We start from the raw sequence: 24538 nt of genomic DNA, 5'->3' as shown, positions 1-24538 counted from the left end.
AATACATGATTTTAAGAAAAGAAAAATATATGATAGTATAGCGATGGTTAGCATGACAAAGAAGGAAGGTAATGAGATAAGGATAGAAAGCCGAGGAATACAAACCGATTTGGTAGTGGGAAGATGGGGTGGTATTACCTGTCATAATATTAATCTCACATATATTTCTGATACATAAATGGCAGGAAAAGACTACAAGAGAATTCTAATTTTTGTATTCAGGGATACCTACAAGAAAAGGGTGCTCGGTATTACATACCTTATGATGTGGAGCATATACATGGAAATTTTGTCATTAAAAACTGGCCTTATACTGAAATTGTTAAACCCACAAATAGAGACTTGTTTAAAATATTAAATAAAAATGAACTTCTCAAAGTTATGAAATACTAGGGCATGCCCGTACTATATCTATATCTAAAATTATATCCCCCCCCCCCTCTATTTACATGAAATGGTTTGGTCCAAAGCGAACGGCTTGCGAGTGGTGACAATCCCCCCCCTCTATTTACATGCAATGGTTTGGTCCAAAGCGAACGGCTTCCGGAGTTTGGTAAAGCAATCGCCATCGCGTGCACAAACGCGCAGGAAAGCGAATGAATCGCAAATTCGTTTTTATTAGTTTTAAAACTTTATTAAAACATAGTTTAACGGCAACATAGTTTTCCAACGTGAAATAAATGAATACGCTCTCAAATGTGCCATCCGAGGCAGAGTGTGCCCGCCACGTTCGGCACACGCGATCGGCACACGTGATAGCTCGCTGCTCTCTGATTGGTTGAAGCGTTTTTTGGACATAGCTCGGTAGGTACTTGTCCGATTAATTACAAACCTTGAAAAGGCACATCCTCGGGTCCCCAGCAATATACCTGGCAAGTTTCAAGTATATCGGACCCGTGGTTGTCGAGAAACAGCGGTCACAGACACACAGACAGACACACAGAGATTGCTGGAATTATAGATAGATAAAACTCTTTTAGAAATCGTCAACAAATCTTATTGGTATCCTATTATGAGAAAAATAATTATAGATATAAGAATATCTCAAAATCCAGATGAGTATATGTATAATATTCTTTGGGGCTCAAACTCAAGGGTAGCAAGGGATGAGGAAGGAGTTGAAGAAGAGAAGGAGGAAAGAGAGAAAAAGGAGAAGGAGGAAAGGGAGAAAAATGAGAAGGAGGAGAGGGAGGAAAAGGAGAAGGAGGAGAGGGAGGAAAAGGAGAGGGAGGAAAGAGAGAAAAAGGAGCAGGAGGAGATGGAGGAAAGAGAGAGGGAGGAAAAATATAAAAAGATGGAAATCAGTGAGATTAATAAAAGATTGAATGTATTACAGCAAATACATCAATCTCAACGCACCGAAGAGGAAAATAAAGAATTAATGACTCTTTCGAAGATATTGGTTTTTTAATTTGCTGAGATGAGTTTGGGGATAAGATATACATGAAGAAGAGAAAGGTCATATAGTTGATGATGTTGGTGTTATTAACTTTAGTTAGTTTTATTTGTAAATAAATGGAGGAGAGAGTGAAGGCATTCCTTAGGATTCTTTATGTTTTAAAAGTAAAGATTGAAATGTATATGTTAAAACCCAAAAAGGTTTTGATACTCTGTCGGAATTTTTCTGATAAATAAATATGAGTTATTGTCTCAAATGTAAAAAGAAAACTAAATCTAAAAATATCTCTTATGTTAAAGCTAAAAATAATAGAGTTTATCAAAAAGGAATATGTCAAGTGTGTGGCTCTAAAAAGTGCCAATTCATCTCTCCTAAAAGTGGAGGAGACATACAAAAGTTTCTGTCAGGAAGTAAATTTACAACAACTGGAATTCCAGGGGAACTACATATACCTGGATATTCTTTCTGTGGTCCAGGAACAAACTTGGATAAAAGATTAGATGAGGCTGACAATCCTAAACCTTGGTCCAAGCCGATAAATAGGGTTGATGAAGTGTGTTTGAAGCATGATATTGCTTATGGGAATACCACTACATTGGATGAAAAACATGAAGCAGACAGAGAAATGTTATATAATTTGTCTTTGATACGAAATCCTACGTTGAGAGAGAAAGTTGATAGGTTTATTGTGAAAAAAATGATAAGTGCTAAATTGAAACTTGGTCTTGGTTATTCACCCACAAAAAACTATTAGGCTCTAATGATGTCATCAAGACTGAGGAGCTTTTGGCTAATGAATTACACAAACCTATAATCACAAAGTTTAAAAGAAGGAAAGTTTATTCTAAATACACCGACCACATATGGTCCGCTGATTTAATCGAACTAAATAATGATAAGGGATACAGGTATGCTTTAACCGTTATTGACTTGAGGAGTAGATTTGCCTGGGTTGTTCCTTTAAAAAATAAAAAGGGTGATACTTTAATGTTAGCCTTTAAGCTAATATTTGATAGGGATAAAAGAAAACCAAAGAAACTGTGGACCGATGAGGGAACAGAGTTCTATAACAAAATATTTATGAAATTTCTTAAGGGGGAGGGTATTAAATTATACAGCACCTTTAATGAAGGAAAGGCAGTTGTTATTGAGCGTTTTAATCGTATTTTGAAAGAGAAATTATATAAAAAATTCACACAACTCGGTTCTCAACAGTGGGTATATTTAATTCAAAATATTGTAGATAATTAAAATAATATCGTTCATTCATCAACAAAATAAAAACCATCAGAATCATTTACAAAATTAGAATATGAAAAGGAGATTAATTTGAGAAAACTGAAGTTCAAAGTTGGTGATATTGTAAGAATATACAGATGGAAAAGTCATTTTGAGAAAGGTTATACCAAAAAATGGACTAAAGAATTATTTAAAATCGTTGATGTAATGGATACAGTCCCTCGGACCTACAAATTATATGATTTAAATGGAGAAGAAATCTTGGGTTCATTTTACTCACAAGAATTACAAAAAACACAAGTAAGCAGATAATACCCTTGAAAATAATAAATAAATAAATAAAATGTAATGGGGATACGTTCTTGAGATCTATGAACCCCAAACACAGAATCCCTCAACTTTTCAGTTGAGGCTTAACTTTTGTGTGTGTGTGTAATGGGGATACGTTCTTGAGATCTGTGAACCCCAAACACAGAATCCCTCAACTTTTCAGTTGGGGCTTAACTTTTGTGTGTGTGTTCAATGGGGATATGTTCTTGAGATCTGTGAACCCCAAACACAGAATCCCTCAACTTTTCAGTTGGGGCTTAACTTCTGAACACAATTTTGTTTGTTGGTGTGTGTGTGTGAGTGAGTCATAATAATATACGAACCCTAACCCAACCTCAACCCCAACCCTAACCCTAACTGAACCCTAACCCCCACATTAAAACACCAAATTTGTTAGTCTAAACAACTGTATGCATTACATCAACCATTTAAAAAGTTCTTAACTTCATCTCTTTGTATAACCTTCCAATTCTATTCATCTTTTTTCCAACTTTTTTTTAAACAATTCAATGATAATATAAGATAAATGAGTCTGTGAGGTTTGACATTCATTCAAAAATTCACCTCACATCCAGAACCCTAACCCAACCCCATCCCCATCCCTTACCCAACCCCATCCCTTACCCAACCCATCCCTAACCCTCACATTCAAAATCCCAACCCTAACCCAACCCCATCCCTAACCCAACCCGAACCCTCACATTCAAAATCCCAACCCTAACCCAACCCCATCCCTAACCCTCACATTCAAAATCCCAACCCTAACCCTAGCATAATCTTTTTTCCTTTTCTTTTTTAAAATATGTATTTCAATATTTTTTTTCTTTTTTTAAATACGTATTTCAATATATATATTTTTTCCTCTTCGTCCAATTCTGTCTTTCAAAGCTTTCAAGTTGGAAAAAGTAGAAATGGGAAGAAAGTATTTTCCAGCATCTTCTTCCCCGAACTTTCTTGATATTGCTAAAATACATGTAAAAAAAAAAAAAATATTACTTATCTAATATTGAATAAAATAACATATACTTTCATTGATTTTATTAATCAACTGAACTTACCTTAAATCAAACGTCATTAAAGAAAGAACATTGTTCATTGCTTTAGAATCCAAAGAGCCTCCAAGGTAAAACTCTTTCGTTGGATTATCAAGGTAGAACTCGTTCTGTGGGTCTTGGTTGTTCAAAAGGTCTTCAAATAAATCGATCATTTCACTCCAGGTTGTGGCAAAAGTGGTATTTTCATTTTGTATCTCAGATACAATTTCCTGTGAGAGAAAATAACAACGTATTAATTAATTATTTTTTACATTTAATACACAATTAGTATATGTATATTAAAATAAAATATTACCTTCATTGATGAGAGATTTGAATCGAGTTTATCAAGGTGAAGGTTGAGCTCCACACAGGTAGAGTCTCCAAAACAGACCCCACAGGCAGAGTCTCCAAAATGAAACCAGTTTTCAAAGTCTCCAAGGTAAAACTCTTTTCCTAATTTTATGAAATTTAGTGAGTCTCCAAGGTAGGCTCCACAGTTAGAACCATCTAGGCAGACCTCATAATTTGTTTTTCCCAAATTTAGTGAGTCTCCAAGGTAGGCTCCACAGTTAGAACCATCTAGGCAGACCTCATAATTTGTTTTTCCCAAATTTAGTGAGTCTCCAAGGTCGGCTCCACAGTTAGAGCCATCGAGGCAGACCTCATAATTTGTTTTTCCCAAATTTAGTGAGTCTCCAAGGTAGGCTCCACAGTTAGAACCATCTAGGCAGACCTCATAATTTGTTTTTCCCAAATTTAGTGAGTCTCCAAGGTAGGCTCCACAGTTAGAACCATCTAGGCAGACCTCATAATTTGTTTTTCCCAAATTTAGTGAGTCTCCAAGGTCGGCTCCACAGTTAGAACCATCGAGGCAGACCTCATAATTTGTTTTTCCCAAATTTAGTGAGTCTCCAAGGTAGGCTCCACAGTTAGAACCATCTAGGCAGACCTCATAATTTGTTTTTCCCAAATTTAGTGAGTCTCCAAGGTATAACTCTTTGGCTGGGTCATCAAGGTAGAACTCGTTCTGTGGGTCTTGGTTGTTCAAAAGGTCTTCAAATAAATCGATCATTTCACTCCAGGTTGTGACAAAAGTGGTATTTTCATTTTGTATCTCAGATACAATTTCCTGTGAAAATAACAACGTATTAATTTAATACAATATTATTATTTATATAAATCAAGCTCTGTGAATATTAAAAGAAACTTTGCTAACTCTTACACGAGTCTAATCAAAAAAAAAAAAAAAAAATTAAATTAAATAAATAAATAAATAAACAAACAAACTTACCTCCATTGATAAGAGGTTCGAGTCCAGTTCATCAATCTGGAGGTTGAGTTCTACACAGGTAGTAGGACTCCAAGGGATACCAAAGTTATCCCATTCCATGTCAGCACAATATAGTCCATTCTCAGGAGAAGCAGAAAGCATGTTTTAAAAAGCCTGTGTGGTCGGTGCCTTTTATAAGAAGGGCTGGGTGTGTCTCATTTCCTGTGGAAATTCCCTGGGCATGTCTCAACAGAAAATGATGTAATGTTTCAACAGAAAATGATGTAATGTTTCAACAGAAAATGATGTAATGTCTTAACTGAAAATGATGTAATGCTGGAGAGTTTATAGGGGGGGTGGAGATGAACAAAAAGTGGGCGGGGCTTAGTAAAAGTGGGCGGGGCTTAGTAAAAAGTGGGCGTGGCTTAACAAAAAGTGGGCAGAGCCTACCAAAAAGTGTGTGGCACAGGAGGCGCTCAGACAAGAACATTGAGGGAGGTTTATCATTTTATCTCAGCTCAGTTAAAATATCTTGATAAAGAACCAAACTCAAACATATTGTTACAGACGCGGTTGTGGATGTTGGTTTACCGAGCGGTTTTGTATGACCGCGTCTGCACAGTTTACCCGATTATACTCGAACGTTGGCCGAGTCGCGCTACGCTAAATCAATGAAGGAAAAGGACACAACGGCTGGGATTAAATGACACGACACCAGGGGTACAGTTCTCAAGACCTCCGGAGGAGGATATAATATGGGATATGTTTAGATTACACCGACCAGAGGTACAGCACAGTAAGGTGGGCACTTAAACACGGTCTTATATTAGCCCCGACAGACCACAGATAAACAGGACAAAACTGACTCACACGGGGATTGATGGCAAGGAAGGGCAGGTAGTCGAGGCTCAAGGTGCACCTTGGCGCAGGGGCAGAATCGACCCGGTCCGGTCCAGAGATGCGGGAGGTCTCGTCGCGCTGGAGGTGGCGTCTGTTTCTCCTTCGTGGCTGAGGCGCATCTGACGTCACGTCCGGTAAGTCGCTGCGTATATCCGGCGGGGAGTGACACGCCCTCGGCTCGTTAGCTCCGCCCCAGATGGAATCGGCCCGTTGCTTCTTATTGGGTGCGGGGGTTACCGGGCTCCGCCCTTGACGAGGGGCCGACAGGTAGCCCCTTCGTGGTAACCCCGTCGGCGCACATGGGTAATGGCGGCTAACCGAGCCGGAGTGAGGACGCACACTCCCCGCGCGCTGTTGTGGTAGTTGTTGTTGTTGTTGTTGTTTCATGGGGAAGATGGGAGGAGGTATGGGGAGGTCCTAAACTCACTACTGGTGCCATACAATCACATTCTGGTGCAACGAAGAGTCAGAATTAATGGAAACGAGTCCTTAACTGACATAGACTAAGAATAACTAGCAAGATGTCCGAAAGTTGTCTACGTGAGATGCGGTGGACCTGGGCACGACATTTAATGGGGGAAAAAGGGGAAGGTCGGTTCTACAGAGTGTTGTTTACAGACAATGGGACTAGGGAATGGGGGATTGGGGATAGTTGGGGAGTATTGGGGAAATAGGGGAATATTTACAAGCGGATATGGAGGCCAAATCCCATATCCGCAACATTGCACCCTTCTCTACCCTCGGGGCGACCCGACCCGATAAATTTTTACCTACTTTAGTGTGGCACTCAGATGTAGTTCCCTCTACTATTAACTCTACCCTGAGTGCGACAGTTTTACAGATATTCACAAATGAGTAAATATGTCCCCCTGCGACGTTGCACCCTTCTCCTCACAGAAACACACCCACAGGATAACCGAATCGCGGAAAGAATTCGCAAACTAAACATACAGCCGGTAGGGAGCATTATTTACACAAGACTACGCTGATATTTACACTACGATCCAGGACCTGTTTTTGGAGGAACACATGCAGATGTTATGCATAGAGAGAGCACGCATGCCAGCATCGATACACCAACCCACGAGTGCTCTGTGGCCTTACGGCCTTTAATAATGTGCAGAGCACCCCTTCCAAGCACCAAAAGCACCACCCCATCACACAGTCAGCACCATCCGGTGCACCAATAAAGTGTTTATAGTCACCGGTGGTGTCGCAGCCGGCCGATGTTCTGCCGCTGGTCTTGCCTTCGTGTGGTGCACTTGGCCTTCTGGCTTCTTTCAAAAAATAAAGAAAGGCGCCAACCGCATCCATTTCTTTATTGTGGCCGTCAGGGGGCCAACTATTAGTGGTTCACCTGCATGGCATAGGTGCCACGTTGACCCAGAGGTCCATCCACGGGTGGTGCTTGGCCGCAAAAGAACTGCGGTCCATGGTGGGCGGCCACAAACATTGCGGTCCATATGGTGTATCGATCCAGGCAGCAAGCAGCGAAAGTGCAGGCCCACAACTGCGGAGCCAGCACCTCTCTCTCCTCTCTCTCTGCCCCCAAAGCCAGATCCTCGGAGGTGGGAGACAAAAGAAGCAGACAAGTGAGTAAGGTGGTAAGGGCGCAAAAGTGCACGCAACATTAGGTAATGCACACTAGGGGCACATGGGAACCAGGTGAGACAGGTACGTTCCTACCGTATGCCCCCCCCCCCCCCACCAGGTAACCTACATGGCCCCTCCCTTACCCCTTACTGTATCCACAAAACACAACACTACCCATAAACATCTATTTTACAAATCAACAAACGTCCCTACTGTCTTCCCCGTTCCTCCCATAAACCAAATTCGTCTTCTCTCCCTCCTAACCAATCAAATTTGCCATTTTCAACTCTCATCAAAATTTGCCATCTCCAACTGAACATCAAAATTTGCCATTACCAATTCATCATCAGTCCCTCCTAAGGAGGGAGAGATGGAATCACCCCAATGTCTCATCCACGTCGTGATGCGTCTCACCAATCCACACAGCAATTCTCATTTCCTGCAACACAAACAAAGAAAACACAGGTGTGGAGTCATCATCATCACCACAGGTAAGTGGCTGCGTATGGTGCGACAGGTTCATCAATCCTAACTATTTCCTAAATGACTTTAACAACTTTACATTACCCGGGGTCTTTCCCTGCCAATCCATTGGCCAACTTACACTATGGGTTCTAAAAACCAATTCCCATTGCCCAAACTGTGGTGCTTTTCAATTTGGGGTCTCACTCCCCCGATTCATCTCCCGGTGCCCTCGCACAATTTCTGGGCCGCGACGTGTAGCTCTCCCAGCAGGTCTACCCACCTGCACACCTCCACCACTGCAGTTGCCTCCGAGCTTACCTGCTCCTTACCCTAACCTAACTACCTGGGGAAGGTCCTCTGGCGCTCTCCCCACTCGGTGCCCTCTCTGGCACTGGGCTACCCGGGTCCGTCCTCCGGATCCTCGGGCCCCATCCACAACTCTACCGGCTCCCAGAGCCCACCTGCGGCCTCACCTGGCCGACATCCTCACAGTGGTGGAGTGCCCAACCAACTACACACACTAACAGGCTACACGCCCAGCCATTTCCACAACACTAATGCACCCATCCACAATACCATTCTGCAACCGCACCACAAATGCCAATATCCAACCACCATTTACCTATACCCTCTACCTAACACTTACACTACCCGCCCCGGGTACTCGTGAAAGGGGTCCACTCTTCCCCCATCCACACCTTCGCACCATGCACACCACTCCGTACCACTTACTCCAACTCTCTCCACACCACTCATTCTCTGCTCCATATATTCCACACACCTGTGCTCTCACACCTGGTGCCACCTGCACCCTTCTCTCCCCAAGCGCATTCGCGCTGATCCACCACACTCACTACTCATACACTGCTCCACACACCTGTCCAGCTCTCACACAGCATCATCTCATCTAACTACTCCCCTCTGAAACTTGCGCTTCCCAGTCGCCCCTTTAAACTATTGCGCTCCCTCGTCATTATCATCCACATTAAACTACCTGCGTCCCCACTACAGGTATCAGTCACTAACTAAACTTAACGTTACCTAATGTCATCTTCTAGGGCCCTATCAATATCCTAACCCACCCGGGCTAGTTTTCACTGCCATACACCCCATAAGCTATAGCTCCTTTGCCCCCACTATGGGAAGGGTGGCAGGGATGCCCCCCTTACCCACCGGGCCCATCGCTCACTACCAATTTTGCACATCAAATTTCAACAAATCAAAAATTTGGCCAATCACTGCCCATCATCTGCCAATCATTACTGCCACTCCTTTGCCAATCATCAAATTTTGTTTTTCTCTAATTTTGGGGCCAAAACACTAACCTCATCACACAGTCTACTCACTAATGCCTCTCGGTGCGCCAATTCCTGTCCAAAGCCCGGCTTCGTAAAGCCGAGCAATGAATGCGGGTTGTTTGGTGCCAGCGGCTGGATACGTCCCGCATTCGGTGCAGGGAAGGAGGTTTACCCGGGCCGAGATCCCACGCACCATCTCGGCGTGGAGCCATCCAATGGCTCGATCTCGACCTGCCGGAATGCCTCAACAAAAAGTGGTCGCCATGACGACCCTTCCTATCCAGCCGCCCGCTCCGCCTAGTGGAGCACGGACGCGGCCGTTCAAAGCGAGGCCCAGCACGCACCGAGGGCCCGCTTCGGCTAAAAGTCGACCTAACCTCTAACCTGGTTACCGTCGATGCTTCACCTGGATTCTTACACCCCGCAGCCCGTTCCTTGCTCACACATCCAGCCGTCTCCATGCTCCTCGTCGTACCTTTCCTTACACACCCAGGTACTCTCATTCCACTCACAGACTTGGTCACACACCTGACCACCGAACACTTTGGCACACATTCGTTGGTCGCACACCTCACCAACACACCTCTTCGCGCCCCCTCCTCGGTCACCTCCTCTGTGACAATCACAGGTGTGCTCTCCTTCGCACACCCAACCACGTGCCTCACTACCAATTCCAGCGTGCATTCCCACTCACGCTCTACCATTCCAGGTGTGCTTCCTTTCTCACCTGTCACAACCAACTCACGCTCCGTGTCACTCTCACTACTTTCACCTCCATTCTTGACAGCGCACTCTTTCCTCATGCACCTGTCCGTTACACACCTTTCTCGCGCACACTCCTGCGCACACTCTCCCGTCACACCCTCTGTAACACTCACCATAGGCGTGCCTTCTCCCTTACTCTTGACAGCATGCGCTTTCCCCATGCACCTGTCCGTCACACACCTTTCTCGCGCACACTCCTGCGCACACTCTCCCGTCACACCCTCTGTAACACTTACCACACCGCGCTTCCATGTGCTCCCTCGCACACGCGCTACGACCGACTCACTCTCGCCAGCACCCTCACTCCTTGGCACGCACTTTTTCCTCACACACCCCAGAGTCGGACTTTCTCGCACACCTCCTTTTTCGCACACCAGACCTGTCGCACACTTCACCAACGGCCTCTCACGAACACCCGGGTCCATCTCGACCCCCAAGCTTCTTAAATCCCCTGGCGCATCATACGCCCGACCATATTGGTCACCACTTACACCGGGTCCTCTTCCTCTTCGCTTCTCCTCCATCACCTGCGAATCCCTCATCCGGTTAATGAGCACATCATCACGATCCGAACACAGACTTCGGACCAATTCTTTTATCTCCTCTTTTATCTCTTTCTTATCCTCTCTCCGTCGCTTCTTAATTTCGCTCACCCCTTCTCCCACTTCTTCTAATTTCTGCCTCACCTCTTTTATGTCCCGGTACGTCTCCTCAAGCTCATCCTCTAAGGCTACCTTGACCGTTTCCATGTGCGTCCTCACCTGCCGGTCCTTCGTCTCCATTACCTCTGTCACCTCGTCCAACCTCGTTGTCAGTCCCTCACGTACCATCTGACATTCCCTCTTCGTCGCTATCAAGTCATCTTTTAGTTCTTTCTGTGTCGCTTTTAACCCTCCTAATACCGCAGTGTTCCTTTGAACCTGCTCCGTTAGTCCTTTTTGTCCCTCCGTCAGCTGTTCCACCTCCTGCGTCAGGTCCTCTATGCCCCCTTGTAACTTTACAGTCCCCTTTCTCACCTCCTTCTCCATGTGCTCCTTACAGTGCCTCACCTCCTCGCGCACTCCTCCGACCTCCTCACTCACACCTCTTCTGATCTCTTCTCCCATCACTTGCATCTCCTGCCCAGATGCCACCCTCATCTGCTCCATTTCCTCCCTGTGAGCATCCAGTTTGGTCTCTACCCCCATTCTGACCCCCTCTATCTGCTGCCCCATTTGTTTAACTTCCCTTTCCGCTTGGTCCCTCATGTCCCTCAATTTGCCTTCCATCCTGTTTTCTAACCCCTCTAACCCCTTTTGCATCCCTTCCATTTGATTCTCCTGGGCAGCCATTCTATTTTCTACCCCCATTAACCCATGTTTCACCCCTTCTATCCCATTGTCTAACCCCTCTAATTTCTTGTCTAATCCCTCACCGGTACCCCTCGCTTCGTCCCTCATTACCCCCATTTGGCCCTCTAATCGCTCACTATCAGCCCTCAATTCGTCCCTCATTACCCCCATTTGGTTTCCCATTACCCCCATTTGGTTTCCCATTACCCCCATTTGGCCCTCCAATCGCTCACTCTGAGCATCCATCCGGTTCCCCATTTGTTCCATAAGGGCCCTCATTTGCAGGAGGAAAAGGTTCGAATCCACCAGCGGCGCTACCACGGCCGCGGGCGCGGTCGCCGTGGCCATGTGCGAGGCGCCATTTTGTGCGTCTGCTACCCTTACTGCTTCGCTCTCCTCATGTCCCTCAATTTGGTCCTGGATCGACCCTGCCTCACTCTCCTCTACCGGAACCCAGCCGTCTTGGTCTGCCATAGCGCGACTTTCAAAATTCGGGTTTTTATTTTTTTTTGTAAAACACAATTAAATTTCGCCGTTATAATTTCGAGCGCGGGAAACGCGCTCCGGATCGAATTCTACTTCCCGACACCAAAATGTTACCCTAATGGTACAATTGGTGTTCCAAAATTTGGGCCTAACTGAATTTAGTCCCAGGTCCGAATCCAACTCCTCGACACCAAATGTTACAGACGCGGTTGTGGATGTTGGTTTACCGAGCGGTTTGGTATGACCGCGTCTGCACAGTTTACCCGATTATACTCGAACGTTGGCCGAGTCGCGCTACGCTAAATCAATGAAGGAAAAGGACACAACGGCTGGGATTAAATGACACGACACCAGGGGTACAGTTCTCAAGACCTCCGGAGGAGGATATAATATGGGATATGTTTAGATTACACCGACCAGAGGTACAGCACAGTAAGGTGGGCACTTAAACACGGTCTTATATTAGCCCCGACAGACCACAGATAAACAGGACAAAACTGACTCACACGGGGATTGATGGCAAGGAAGGGCAGGTAGTCGAGGCTCAAGGTGCACCTTGGCGCAGGGGCAGAATCGACCCGGTCCGGTCCAGAGATGCGGGAGGTCTCGTCGCGCTGGAGGTGGCGTCTGTTTCTCCTTCGTGGCTGAGGCGCATCTGACGTCACGTCCGGTAAGTCGCTGCGTATATCCGGCGGGGAGTGACACGCCCTCGGCTCGTTAGCTCCGCCCCAGATGGAATCGGCCCGTTGCTTCTTATTGGGTGCGGGGGTTACCGGGCTCCGCCCTTGACGAGGGGCCGACAGGTAGCCCCTTCGTGGTAACCCCGTCGGCGCACATGGGTAATGGCGGCTAACCGAGCCGGAGTGAGGACGCACACTCCCCGCGCGCTGTTGTGGTAGTTGTTGTTGTTGTTGTTGTTTCATGGGGAAGATGGGAGGAGGTATGGGGAGGTCCTAAACTCACTACTGGTGCCATACAATCACATTCTGGTGCAACGAAGAGTCAGAATTAATGGAAACGAGTCCTTAACTGACATAGACTAAGAATAACTAGCAAGATGTCCGAAAGTTGTCTACGTGAGATGCGGTGGACCTGGGCACGACATTTAATGGGGGAAAAAGGGGAAGGTCGGTTCTACAGAGTGTTGTTTACAGACAATGGGACTAGGGAATGGGGGATTGGGGATAGTTGGGGAGTATTGGGGAAATAGGGGAATATTTACAAGCAGATATGGAGGCCAAATCCCATATCCGCAACAATATACTTTGTTAATGTATTAGATGGTGATGGAAGTTGTAGGAGAATTAAATTATTTCCCACACATAAACAAATATTTGTAGGATCATTGTTTCAGTGGTCTACTCGGCATCATTGATATTAAGAGAGTGAGAGGGAGCAAATATTCGTAGGATCATTGTTTGAGTGGTCTAAAGAACAACATTGAGGATAAGAGTAGGTTATCTTTTGCTATAGCTAGTATGTCAAAAGGCCAAAAGGTTCGTAAAGATCAGGGTGGCAGAAATAGAGGTGTTAAGGGGAAATGAAGAAAAGTGAGGGTGAGAGGAAAATGTACATGTAAGTGAATGGAGATTTGGGGGTGTCCCAGGAACAAGGTGTCCCAGGAACCAGGTTACAGGTCATGTTTTTACATGTTTACAGGTCATGTTTTTACATGTTTACAAGTCATGTTTTTACATGTTTACAGGTCATGTTTTTACAGGTTACAGACCATGTTTTTACGTGTTTACAGGACATATTTTTACAGGTTACAGGTCATGTTTTTACATGTTTACAGGTCATGTTTTTACAGGTTACAGACCATGTTTTTACGTGTTTACAGGTCATGGTTTTTACAGGTTACAGGTCATGTTTTTACGTGTTTACAGGACATGTTATTACAGGTTACAGACCATGTTTTTACATGTTTACAGGTCATGGTTTTTACAGGTTCCAGGTCATGTTTCTACTTGTTTACAGGTCGTTTTTACAGGTTACAGACCATGTTTTTACGTGTTTGCAGGTCATGTTTTTACAGGTTACAGACCATGTTTTTACGTGTTTACAGGTCATGTTTTTACAGGTTACAGACCATGTTTTTACATGTTTACAGGTCATGGTTTTTACAGGTTACAGGTCATGTTTTTACATGTTTACAGGTCATGTTTTTACAGGTTACAGACCATGTTTTTCCGTGTTTACAGGTCATGGTTTTTACAGGTTACAGGCCATGTTTTTACATGTTTAAAGGACATGTTTGCACAGGTTACAGGTCATGTTTTTACATGTTTAGAGGACATGTTTGCACAGGTTACAGGTCATGTTTTTACATGTTTACAGGTCATGTTTTTTACAGGTTACAGACCATGTTTTTACGTGTTTACAGGTCATGGTTTTTACAGGTTACAGGTCATGTTTTTACATGTTTACAGGTCATGTTTTTACAGGTTACAGACCATGTTTTTATGTGTTTACAGGTCATGGTTTTTACAGGTTACAGGTCATGTTTTTACATGTTTACAGGACATGTTATTACAGGTTACAGGCCATGTTTTTACATGTTTACAGGTCATGTTTGCACAGGTTACAGGTCATGGATTTACAGGTGACAGGTCATGTTTTTACATGTTTACAGGTCATGTTATTACAGGTTACAGACCATGTTTTTACGTGTTTACAGGTCATGATTTTTGCAGTTTACAGGCCATGTTTTTACATATTTACAGGACATGTTCGCACAGGTTACAGGTCATGTTTTTACATATTTACAGGACATGTTTGCACAGGTTACAGGTCATGTTTTTACATATTTACAGAACATGTTTGCAGGTCATGTTTACAGGACATGTTTGCACAGGTTACAGATCATGTTTTAAAATATTTACAGGTCATGTTTTTACAGGTTACAGGACATATTTTCACATGTTTACAGGTCATGTTTTTACAGGTTACATATCTTGTTTGTTTGTTTTTGTTTGTTTTTTGGATACAACATCGAGGCTCGTGTAAAAGCTAACATTAATCACAAAAAAAACGGACACATAAAAAACATATAATAAAGGGAGAGGGAAACAAGATGGGGAGATAGCGGGAAGCACACAAGTACAACAGTAGAGAACAGGGACATCGGGAGATCTGTGGGAGGGAGAGGGCTTGGAGGGAGGAGGCATGGGAAGGGGGGGGGGGGGGGGAGAGGTATAAAACACATGGATACTGCTAGGACTTCCAGAAAAGAAGTTGGTATTTCAAAAAGTGGATCTGGGGTGAATTAACGGGGGTAGAAAAGATCAAGGTTTTGGATGGGGGAAGATAAGAGATGGCGGTGAACAGCTGTTTTAAAAACCTGGAGGGAGGAGTGGGATTGAAGAGAGTGAGGAGGTTTGTTCCAGAGGTGGGAGTAAAGAGGAGTGAAGGTGAGCAGAGAGTCTTGATTTTGGCAATTTCACCAGAAGAGGGTTACTGGCAGATCTTGTGTGACCTGCAGGAATATTTGGTGGACAGAGCCCTGGGAGAGCTGGGGGAGCAAGGCCGGAGAGAAGTCGGTAGAAGACGGAAAGACCACCTACATGCCTGCGGTGAGTGAGTGAAAGGACCTCACAATCAGCTTCATCGCAGGAGATTCCAGTGATTCTGAAAGCTTTGGTTTCAACAGCGTGAAGCTGAGCTCGGTGTGAGGCAGGAGCGCCAGCCCAGAAGGGAGAACAGCATTCCATTGAGCTGTGGATGAAAGCCTTGTATGTGGTGAGGACCTCAGGTGTGCCAAGGAAGGACTTCACACGATGGAGGATGCCCAGTCGGCGACTGGATTTGGAGGCCAGCTTGGAAATGTGGTTTTCCCAGGAAAGGTCATGGCAGATAGTGAGACCCAAAAGCTTGAGTGACAGAACTTCTTGGAGAGGATTGTTGAGAATGTAGATAGGAGGGTTGTCCAGTTGGTCTTTTCGGAGAGACGAAGTGAGAGTGTGAGATTTGTCAGGATTGAAATACATGTTCCACTTGTTTGACCAGTCTGTGAGTATGTCAAGGTCTGCAGAGAGTGAGGAGGCTGCAGACTGACGATCTGAGGGATGACGAATGGAGCAGCAGAGAGTGGAGTCATCAGCAAAGAGATAGAGAGGATTTTCCAGAGAGTCGAGTGATCATTGATTGGGACCAGAAAAAGCACAGGGCCCAGAACACTGCCTTGGGGAACTCCAGCCAGAACAGGGAGGGAAGATGAGAGAAATCCTTTGAGGGCCACACATTGAGTACGACCAGAGAGGAAATCCGCAAGCCATGCGTGGAGATTTCCATGGATACCATAGGAGGAGAGTTTGGTGAGCAGAGCAGGGTGCCAAACCGTATCGAAGGCATGTGATATGTCAAGGGAGACTGCTCTGATTTGCTGTTTGGAATTGAGGACCTCCATCCATTGTTGAGACAGCAGAAGCAGCATGTCCAGAGTAGAATGATCTGGTCTGAAACCAAATTGATGATCAGAGATCAAGCCATTGGAGAAGAGGAAAGATTTGATATCCGAAGCAATGATGGATTCCATGACTTTGCTGATAATTGGGAGCAGGCTGATTGGTCTGTTGTTGCAAGGATCTGTTTCAGCATCTTTTTTGTGTAAAGTGGTAATGTTTGCTGATTTCCAAGCTGATGGCAGATGAGCTTGAGCAAAGGATAAGGTAAAGAGAACAGAGAGAGGGTGTGAAAGAGGTGACAATCTGTGAAAGAGGTGAAAGTGGTGTGAAAGAGGTCGGTTATGTGACAATCTCAAACCGGACATATCATCAAATGTTTATCAGAGCCAACTTAATCAAAAGTTGGTGCACAATAAGTCGTCCAACAGTCGCTGTATCAACATCGGAGATCCAGTGTTTGCCCGAAATTTTGGTGCAGGTGCGACGTGGCTACCGGGGGACATCATCGAGAAGCCAGGTCCACTGTCCTGCATGATTCGCCTGCAGGACGGCCGTGAAATTCGTCGACATCAGGACCACATAACCTACCGTCACTGTGAGTCGATAGAGCCTGCAGCATCGTCACAGTCAGAACAGTTTGACCCACCACTGCCGGAGATCGTCGTGGCCGCTCCAGCCGGCTCGGATGCCCCGAAAACCTCTGCGAACGCTACACCCTTCGTGGAGACCAAAGGAATCACCTCGGACGCTGTATCCACTGGTACACCGCGACCCAAAGGGATCACCTCGGACTCTGTATCCACTGGTACACCACGACCCAAAGGGATCACCTCGGACTCTGTATCCACTGGTACACCGCGACGCTCAATGCGTGAGAGAAAAGCACCCGACCGGTTGAATCTTTGAAGATGTTTTTTTCACGTTGACACGTTCTATTTTCACGTTGACACACGTTCTATTTTCACGTTGACATATGTTCTATTTTCACGTTGACACATGTTCTATTTTCACGTTGACACACGTTCTATTTTCACGTTGACACATGTTCTATTTTCACGTATTTTCATTATTTTCATAATCGTTTGCACACATATTTTCACATGTTTTGGATATGTTGCTTTTGAAATGTCAATTCTGGCAATCTAGCACGTATTGCTCTTGGTAATTTTGGACTTAAAGGGGAGGATATCATGTATGAAGCTGCAAATATTCACCATTGTATCCCTACGCCCGAGCTCGGATGGCGCTGCAGTGAATCGGGCCTGTATCGGGAGAGTCAATAAACGCGCAACAATCGATCGTAGTTTGTCGAGATACCTTACACATACACTATATGGCCAAAGGTATGTGGACAGCCAAACATCACACCCGTATGTGCTCGTGTTGGAACATTGCTGCGGGGATTTTATTACATTCAGCCACAAGAGCATTGGTGAGGTCAGAAACTGATGTTGGGGGATTAGGCCCGGCTCGCAGTCGGCGTTCCAATTCATCCCAAAGGTGTTCGATGGGGTTGAGGTCAGGGTTCTGTGCAGGCCAGTCAAGTTTTTCCACACCGATCTCAACAAACCATTTTTGTATGGACCTGCCTTAGTGCACGGGGCCATTGTCATGCTGAAACAGGAAAGGGCCTTCCCCAAACTGTTGCCACAAAGTTGGAAACACACAATCATCTAGAATGTCATTGTATGCTGTAGCGTTAAGATTTACCTTCACTGGAACTAAGGGGCCCAGCCCGAACCATGAAAAACAGCCCCAGACCATTATTCCTCCTCCACCAAACTTTACAGTTGGCACTATGCATTCGGGCAAGTGGTGTTCTCCTTGCATTTGCCAAACCCAGATTCATCCGTTGGACTGCCAGATGGTGAAGCGTGATTCATCACTCTAGAGAACACGTTGCCACTGCTCCAGAGTCCAATGGCGATGAGCTTTACACCACTCCAGCTGACACTTGGCATTGCGCATGGTGATCTTATGCTTGTGTGCGACTGCTCGGCCATGGAAACCCATTTCATGAAGCTCCTGATGAACAGTTGTTGTGCTGACGTTGCTTCCAGAGGCAGTTTGGAACTCGGTAGTGTGTTGCAACCGAGGACAGACGATTTTTACACGCTAGGTGCTTCAGCACTCGTGGTCCCGTTCTGTGAGCTTGTGTGGCCTACCACTTCATGGCTGAGCTGTTGTTGCTCCTAGACGTTTCCACTTCACAATAACAGCACTTACAGTTGACCAGGTCATCTCTAGCAGGGAAGGAATTTGACGAACTGACTTGTTGGAAAGGTGGCATCCTATGACTGTCACGTTGAAAGTCACTGCGCTCTTCAGTACGGCCCATTCTACTGCCAATGTTTGTCTCTGAAGATTGCATGGCTGTGTGCTCGATTATATATACCTGTCAGCAATAGGTGTGGCTGAAACAGCCGAATCCACTAATTTGGTGTGTCCACATACTTTTCGCCATGTAATGTACACACCGCCTTTTATTATTACAGATATGATTCGTTTTTTTTTGGTGTGCCTTATTGTGATTAACACTTGACCCAAACAAAATCAATGGAAATCTGACATGACCACGTATTTTTTTTACTTTTTATTCTCAATGGTGAAGAATCGCTTAAAATTCTCAGATCCAGATCCAGATCTGAATGTTCACCAAAATCTAATCATTTAAACCTTGTCACATATACTCAAACTCTCCACCAAATTTCAATCGAATCCGTCATATCCTTTTGAGGCCTCCCTGCCCTGGGGCTTGGAAAAGGAAGGGCGGTGTACAATCTATATAATAATAGTGTAAGGACTCGACTTTGTTATCCCTTTTACGCCGCACCCAGTGACCCGATGCCCACGGCACTAATGGATTTACGATCTACGAACCGCGCTCTTTGTTTATCACGTACAGCCATACTCGAAAAATCTGAATTAGCCGACGTTGGGGCCCAAAAGCATCCGATTAACTTCCGATACGACGCCATCTTTCGACGCCATCGTATTGGCGTCTGCTGGGCGAAGGCGATGCGAGCCGTCCGCTGATTGGACAGTCGAGTGGTGTCATTAAATAATGGGCCGTGCTTACTGCTTACTGATATTGATCTGAAACTTGCAAATGGGCATGTATTGCAAAGCAATTTTCCTTCTTATATTGTCCAAGTATAAAATACACACCCACACACACACATAAATCAGCTGATCGTCAAATCTGCATTCCCTACAACCAGTGATTACAGGTTTAAAAAATGATTTTTTGATGTATTGACAACGATGTAAATAGGAAAGCATTAATTTAATTATTTCCTTCTTATTCTGTAAAAGCGGCCTCGACGGTATAGTGTGCGATTGCCCAAAGCAGGTTCTTATTTTGACAATCGTTAGTCGGGCAATAAATACTTACGGAATATTAAATGAAAAAAAATGTTTCTTTCTTGAATATTTTAAAGCATTTTGTTTTTCATTCCACATGGTGTGTTTCTTCCCTCCCTCTGTGGACAACCAAGTGCCGGCTTCCGGTGGTAGTATAATCCTCTGTAGCAGTGTAGGGTTTTATGAGCCAATGATTATGGTGCGGCGCATGTCGAGTCACAGCAGGATTTTATGAAACGCCATTTGAAGTTGTGAAAAAGGTCAGAGTACCTGCTAACATGTCAAGCTACAGCAGGGCGGCGCAGGTCAGTTATAGTTAATCAACGGATCAATGAGAATGTCCTTTACTGTACATACTGTACTTTACCACATCGGTTATAAACGCTGCCACAGGAGATCTCCGATGGTCTTTACTTTAGCTTCTGTTTTGGATTCGGTTCCCGCCTCCTGATACCTCGCAGGTGTGACGTCGCAGTCGTCGCATCAGAGGACGTTAAGCCAGCTGTCTCATCTGATTGGACAGTCGAAGGCGACAGCAAGCCGTCCGCTGATTGGACAATCCAGAGCATGCATTTGTGCCGGTGTCGGCGAGCGTTGTTCATATACGCACTCTTCATTCTCATCTTTCTTCCTAACTCTTACTCGGACAAGCAAATCCCCTATGCCATCCATAATGGTACACTCTATCCATACACCACATCCTCCCTTCCGTGGATGTTCCACGGGTTTCGGCTAGTATAGCAATAATTAAAGATCAGAAGAGGAAGACATAGGACTGGCTATAGTGCATTTCACCTTGTCCTGAAACAAGGAAAAACCTCTTCAAAGGACCACGTACTGTGTAGGAATAGTTTCACAAAAGTCAAGTGTGGTTGTACAGCCACAATAAGAAAGGAAGTTCAAGAATGACATGTTGACCTCTCCAAAAGGAGAACACTCAACATGGTGTGTTGTATTGATACGTTTGGAAGTAAACCATTTTCCCTTCCTCAAAGTGCGATTTGTGACTCCAGGAATACAGGCAAAAGGAACAAAAGGAACAGGCAGAAGGAACATACTCCAGGAACATGCTGGCAACTTTAGCCATGGCAAAGCGAACCCTTGTTCTCTCATTGAGCCAATCGTGTGTCCGGAGAGGCGTGTCCTACGTTCTCTCATTGAGCCAATCGTATGTCCGGAGAGGCGTGTCCCCTGTTCCCGCATTCAGCCAATCGTGTGTCCAGAGAGGCGTGTCCTCCGTCCCCGCATTGAGCCAATCGTGTGTCCGGAGAGGCGTGTCCCCCGTTCCCGCATTCAGCCAATCGTGTGTCCGGAGAGGCGTGTCCCCCGTCCCCGCATTGAGCCAATCGTGTATCCGGAGAGGCGTGTCTCCCGTTCCCGCATTCAGCCAATCGTGTTTCTGGATTAGTGGGTCACCACGCCTCCTTCAACAATGTCTTGGCTCAAGAGATAAAGTCGTGAATGCGAGGGACAATGAATTATGAAATATTGTGCATTATAAGTTTATAACGAATACAAAGTTATAACAAGTTAACAAAGCGCGGAGCCGATGAGCGTGACGCTGTTGTGACTATCCTCGGATGCAAACACTACGTTTCCATTTGTTGTACAGATTCCTCGCATAACGTTCCTTGCGAAGATCTATTTTAACGGTCGCACGTGATTTCCGTCCGAGCGTCTCTATAAATGTCAAATGGTGATCTATGTATAGTGAGTGGGAAGAGTATCGGTTCCTGAACTACTCACGGGCAGGGAGCAGGTGCGTCGGGCAGAGTGAGCGACTACGCGGGTATTGAGCTGGTGTAGGCATTGCGTAGGGCAGGAGTAGTAAGGGGAGTACCGAGCAGGTAGTGCATGGTTTACCGAGCAGGTAGTTCATGGTTTACCGAGCAGGTGTGCATGGTTTACCGAGCAGGTAGTTCATGGTTTACCGAGCAGGTAGTGCATGGTTTACCGAGCAGGTAGTGCATGGTTTACCGAGCAGGTAGTGCATGGTTTACCGAGCAGGTAGTGCATGGTTTACCGAGCAGGTAGGGCATGGTTTTCCGAGCAGGTAGTGCATGGTTTACCGAGCAGGTAGTGCATGGTTTACCGAGCAGGTAGTGCATGGTTTACCGAGCAGGTAGTGCATGGTTTACCGAGCAGGTAGTTCATGGTTTACCGAGCAGGTAGCGCATGGTTTACCGAGCAGGTAGTTCATGGTTTACCGAGCAGGTAGTGCATGGTTTACCGAGCAGGTAGTGCATGGTTTACCGAGCAGGTAGTGCATGGTTTACCGAGCAGGTAGTTCATGGTTTACCGAGCAGGTAGTGCATGGTTTACCGAGCAGGTAGTGCATGGTTTACCGAGCAGGTAGTTCATGGTTTACCGAGGAGGTAGCGCATCGTTTACCGAGCAGGTAGTTCATGGTTTACCGAGCAGGTAGTGCATGGTTTACCGAGCAGGTAGCGCATGGTTTACCGAGCAGGTAGCGCATGGTTTACCGAGCAGGTAGCGCATGGTTTACCGAGCAGGTAGTGCATGGTTTACCGAGCAGGTAGTTCATGGTTTACCGAGCAGGTAGCGCAAGGTTTACCGAGCAGGTAGCGCGCGCTGAAAGGTTTACCTTTCAAACGAAAATAAAGGCCGTAATTACCCCCAGTCCTCTCCGTGTTTATTATAAACTCGGCAATAAGTGTTCACAGGAAGTTGAAGTTAAAAAATATTTATCCTCTAAGAAGTTTTTTTTAACCCCCACCCTCCACTACGAGGGGTAATCGTGGGCAGGCAGGGGAGGGGGTTGATGGAGTTTTTAAAATATACGGGGAGGTGGGGGGAGGGGGTGAAACGGACCTTTTTTTTTAAATTCCCGTAATGAAGACGCACCTCATCTCACCCTCAACTCTCCTCTCCTCCTCCCCACCAGCCGGAGGCGTCTGCGCCGCGACTCCATGACCCTTATCGGCGCCGCAGGACGGACGGGAGCGATGGCCACGCAGAGACTCAAACGACTGGACACTGCACTGATGTCCGGTCCACCCGCGTCGCTCAGCGTGGAGACCCTGGTGGACGCCTTGTTGTGCTTCGCCGCTGAGTGCCGCAGCTCTGTGCTCTGCCGGCACGGAACGTTACCTGTCTTCAACACGTGGGGTCCGTCCGAGTGCGTCTCGATGTCCCCTTTTCCGCTAGGTCATCAAGTGGTAGAGTTTAAATCGCACTTTTCTAACGCGGGGTTGTAAACAATTATAAGGAGGGTTTGACGAGCTCCTGTCCAACGAGGGGTTCTGGGCGCACCCCCACACGGGAGGGGTTCTGGACGCACCCCCCCCCCCACACGCGAGGGGTTCTGGACGCACCCCCCCCACCCCCCACCCGCGACGGGTTCTGGACGCAAAGCGAGGGGTTCAGGACGCGCCTCCCCCCCCCCCCCCCTCCACCCGCGAGGAGTTCTGGACACGCATCCTCTATGAGGGGTTTTGGACACGCATCCTCTCTTATGAGGAGTTTTGGACATGCATCCTCCCTATGAGGGGTTTTGGACACGCATCCTCTCTGAGGGGTTTTGGACACGCAGCCTCTCCAAGGGGTTTTGGACATGCAGCCTCTCTGAGGGGTTTTGTACACGTAACCTCTCTATCAGGGGTTTTGGACACGCAGCCTCTCTGAGGGATTTTGGACATGCATCCTCTCTGAGGGGTTTTGGACATGCAACCTCCCTATGAGGGATTTTGGACAGGCAGCCTCTCTATCAGGGGGTCTTGGACACGCACCCTCTCTATGGGGTGTTTTGGACACACATCCTCTCTATGAGGAGTTTTGGACACACATCCTCTCTATGAGGGGTTTTGGACACGCATCCTCTCTGAGGGGTTTTGGACGCACTCCTGCCTGACAATGGGTTTTGGACACGCATCCTCTATGAGGAGTTTTGGACACGCACCCTCTCTATGAGGGGTTTTTGACACGCAACCTCTCTATGAGGGGTTTTGGATGCACTCCTGCCTGACTATGGGTTTTGGATGTGCTTGCGCCCGATGAGGGTCTTGGATATGCCTCCACCTGATGAGCGGTTTAGGCCAGTCTGACGTAGGGTTTTGGATGTTCCCCCACCCGATAAGGGGTTTTGGATGTGCCCCCGCCCAACGAGGGATTTTGGATCCCGCTCCCTTCCGGTGAGGGGTTTTGGACGCCTTCCTGTCCGACAAGGGGTTTAAGATGGTGGGGGAGGAAGTCTCTGACACACTGCCCTTCTACAAGGTGTCTTGTGTGTGGGGGGGTGGGGGGGAGAGCGGGGGTGGGGGGGGGCTCTAGTACACGCTGTGATAGAATATAGATGTGTGGTAGTTTTAAGATACATAAAAGAAATCTTGTTGTTTGATATGGGCAAGCAAAGCTGTCACTGTCATCATTTACATGCATCTGCTGGTGGCATCATTTCTGGTGTGTCTGAAACTGATGCGATGCACCCTGGAGGTTTGGGTAGGAATTTGTTTGTTCAGAGTACCAACGTACAATGGCCTTCTTTGCGATTTTTTTTGTTTGTTTAAACATTCACCAGCAAATGCTAGCAGACAGGAAACCTGACCTCGCCTGCCATCCGAGAGTGACACACTTTGTGAAGCACCAATTGTAATTTATATATAGTCTTCGGGAATCAAACACAATATGATTGAAAGATGA

At 46.1% G+C, this 24538-nt stretch overlaps 2 protein-coding genes across 2 annotated transcripts in view; one reads left to right on the top strand and one right to left on the bottom strand.

The window, feature by feature from the left end:
* Window positions 1-3766: 3766 nt before the first annotated feature.
* On the bottom strand, window positions 3767-23003 carry LOC144894360 (uncharacterized). The gene is made up of 5 exons (XM_078787138.1): window positions 22712-23003; window positions 5297-5497; window positions 4319-5134; window positions 4027-4232; window positions 3767-3931 (listed from the first exon to the last, which is right to left on the bottom strand). Exons 2-5 carry the CDS (start codon window positions 5435-5437, stop codon window positions 3811-3813), a joined length of 1284 nt encoding a protein of 427 aa, XP_078643264.1. The 5' UTR covers window positions 5438-5497; window positions 22712-23003; the 3' UTR covers window positions 3767-3810.
* LOC137436862 (serine/threonine-protein kinase MRCK alpha) overlaps window positions 21598-24538 on the top strand; it is a 57147-nt gene continuing 54206 nt past the window's right edge. The window contains exons 1-2 of the mRNA XM_068131037.2: window positions 21598-21638; window positions 22785-23008. Of these exons, the coding sequence (XP_067987138.1) occupies window positions 22810-23008 (199 nt within the window). The 5' untranslated portion in view covers window positions 21598-21638; window positions 22785-22809. The remainder of the gene's footprint in view (window positions 21639-22784; window positions 23009-24538) is intronic.

This window comes from Myxine glutinosa, chromosome 11 (assembly GCF_964187855.1).
Source record: "Myxine glutinosa chromosome 11, kmMyxGlut1.1, whole genome shotgun sequence".
NCBI classification, from domain to species: domain Eukaryota; kingdom Metazoa; phylum Chordata; class Myxini; order Myxiniformes; family Myxinidae; genus Myxine; species Myxine glutinosa.
This window is presented reverse-complemented; position numbering and strand designations above follow the sequence as displayed.

Excerpts from the sequence above, each read along its gene's own strand:
- LOC144894360 (XM_078787138.1), bottom strand. The coding sequence starts at position 5,437 with ATGCTTTCTGCTTCTCCTGAGAATGGACTATATTGTGCTGACATGGAA. Across the intron at positions 4,233-4,318 it reads CAAATCTCTCATCAATGAAG|GAAATTGTATCTGAGATACA; the intron begins GTAATATTTTAT and ends TTTCTCTCACAG. Across the intron at positions 3,932-4,026 it reads TTAATGACGTTTGATTTAAG|CAATATCAAGAAAGTTCGGG; the intron begins GTAAGTTCAGTT and ends CATGTATTTTAG.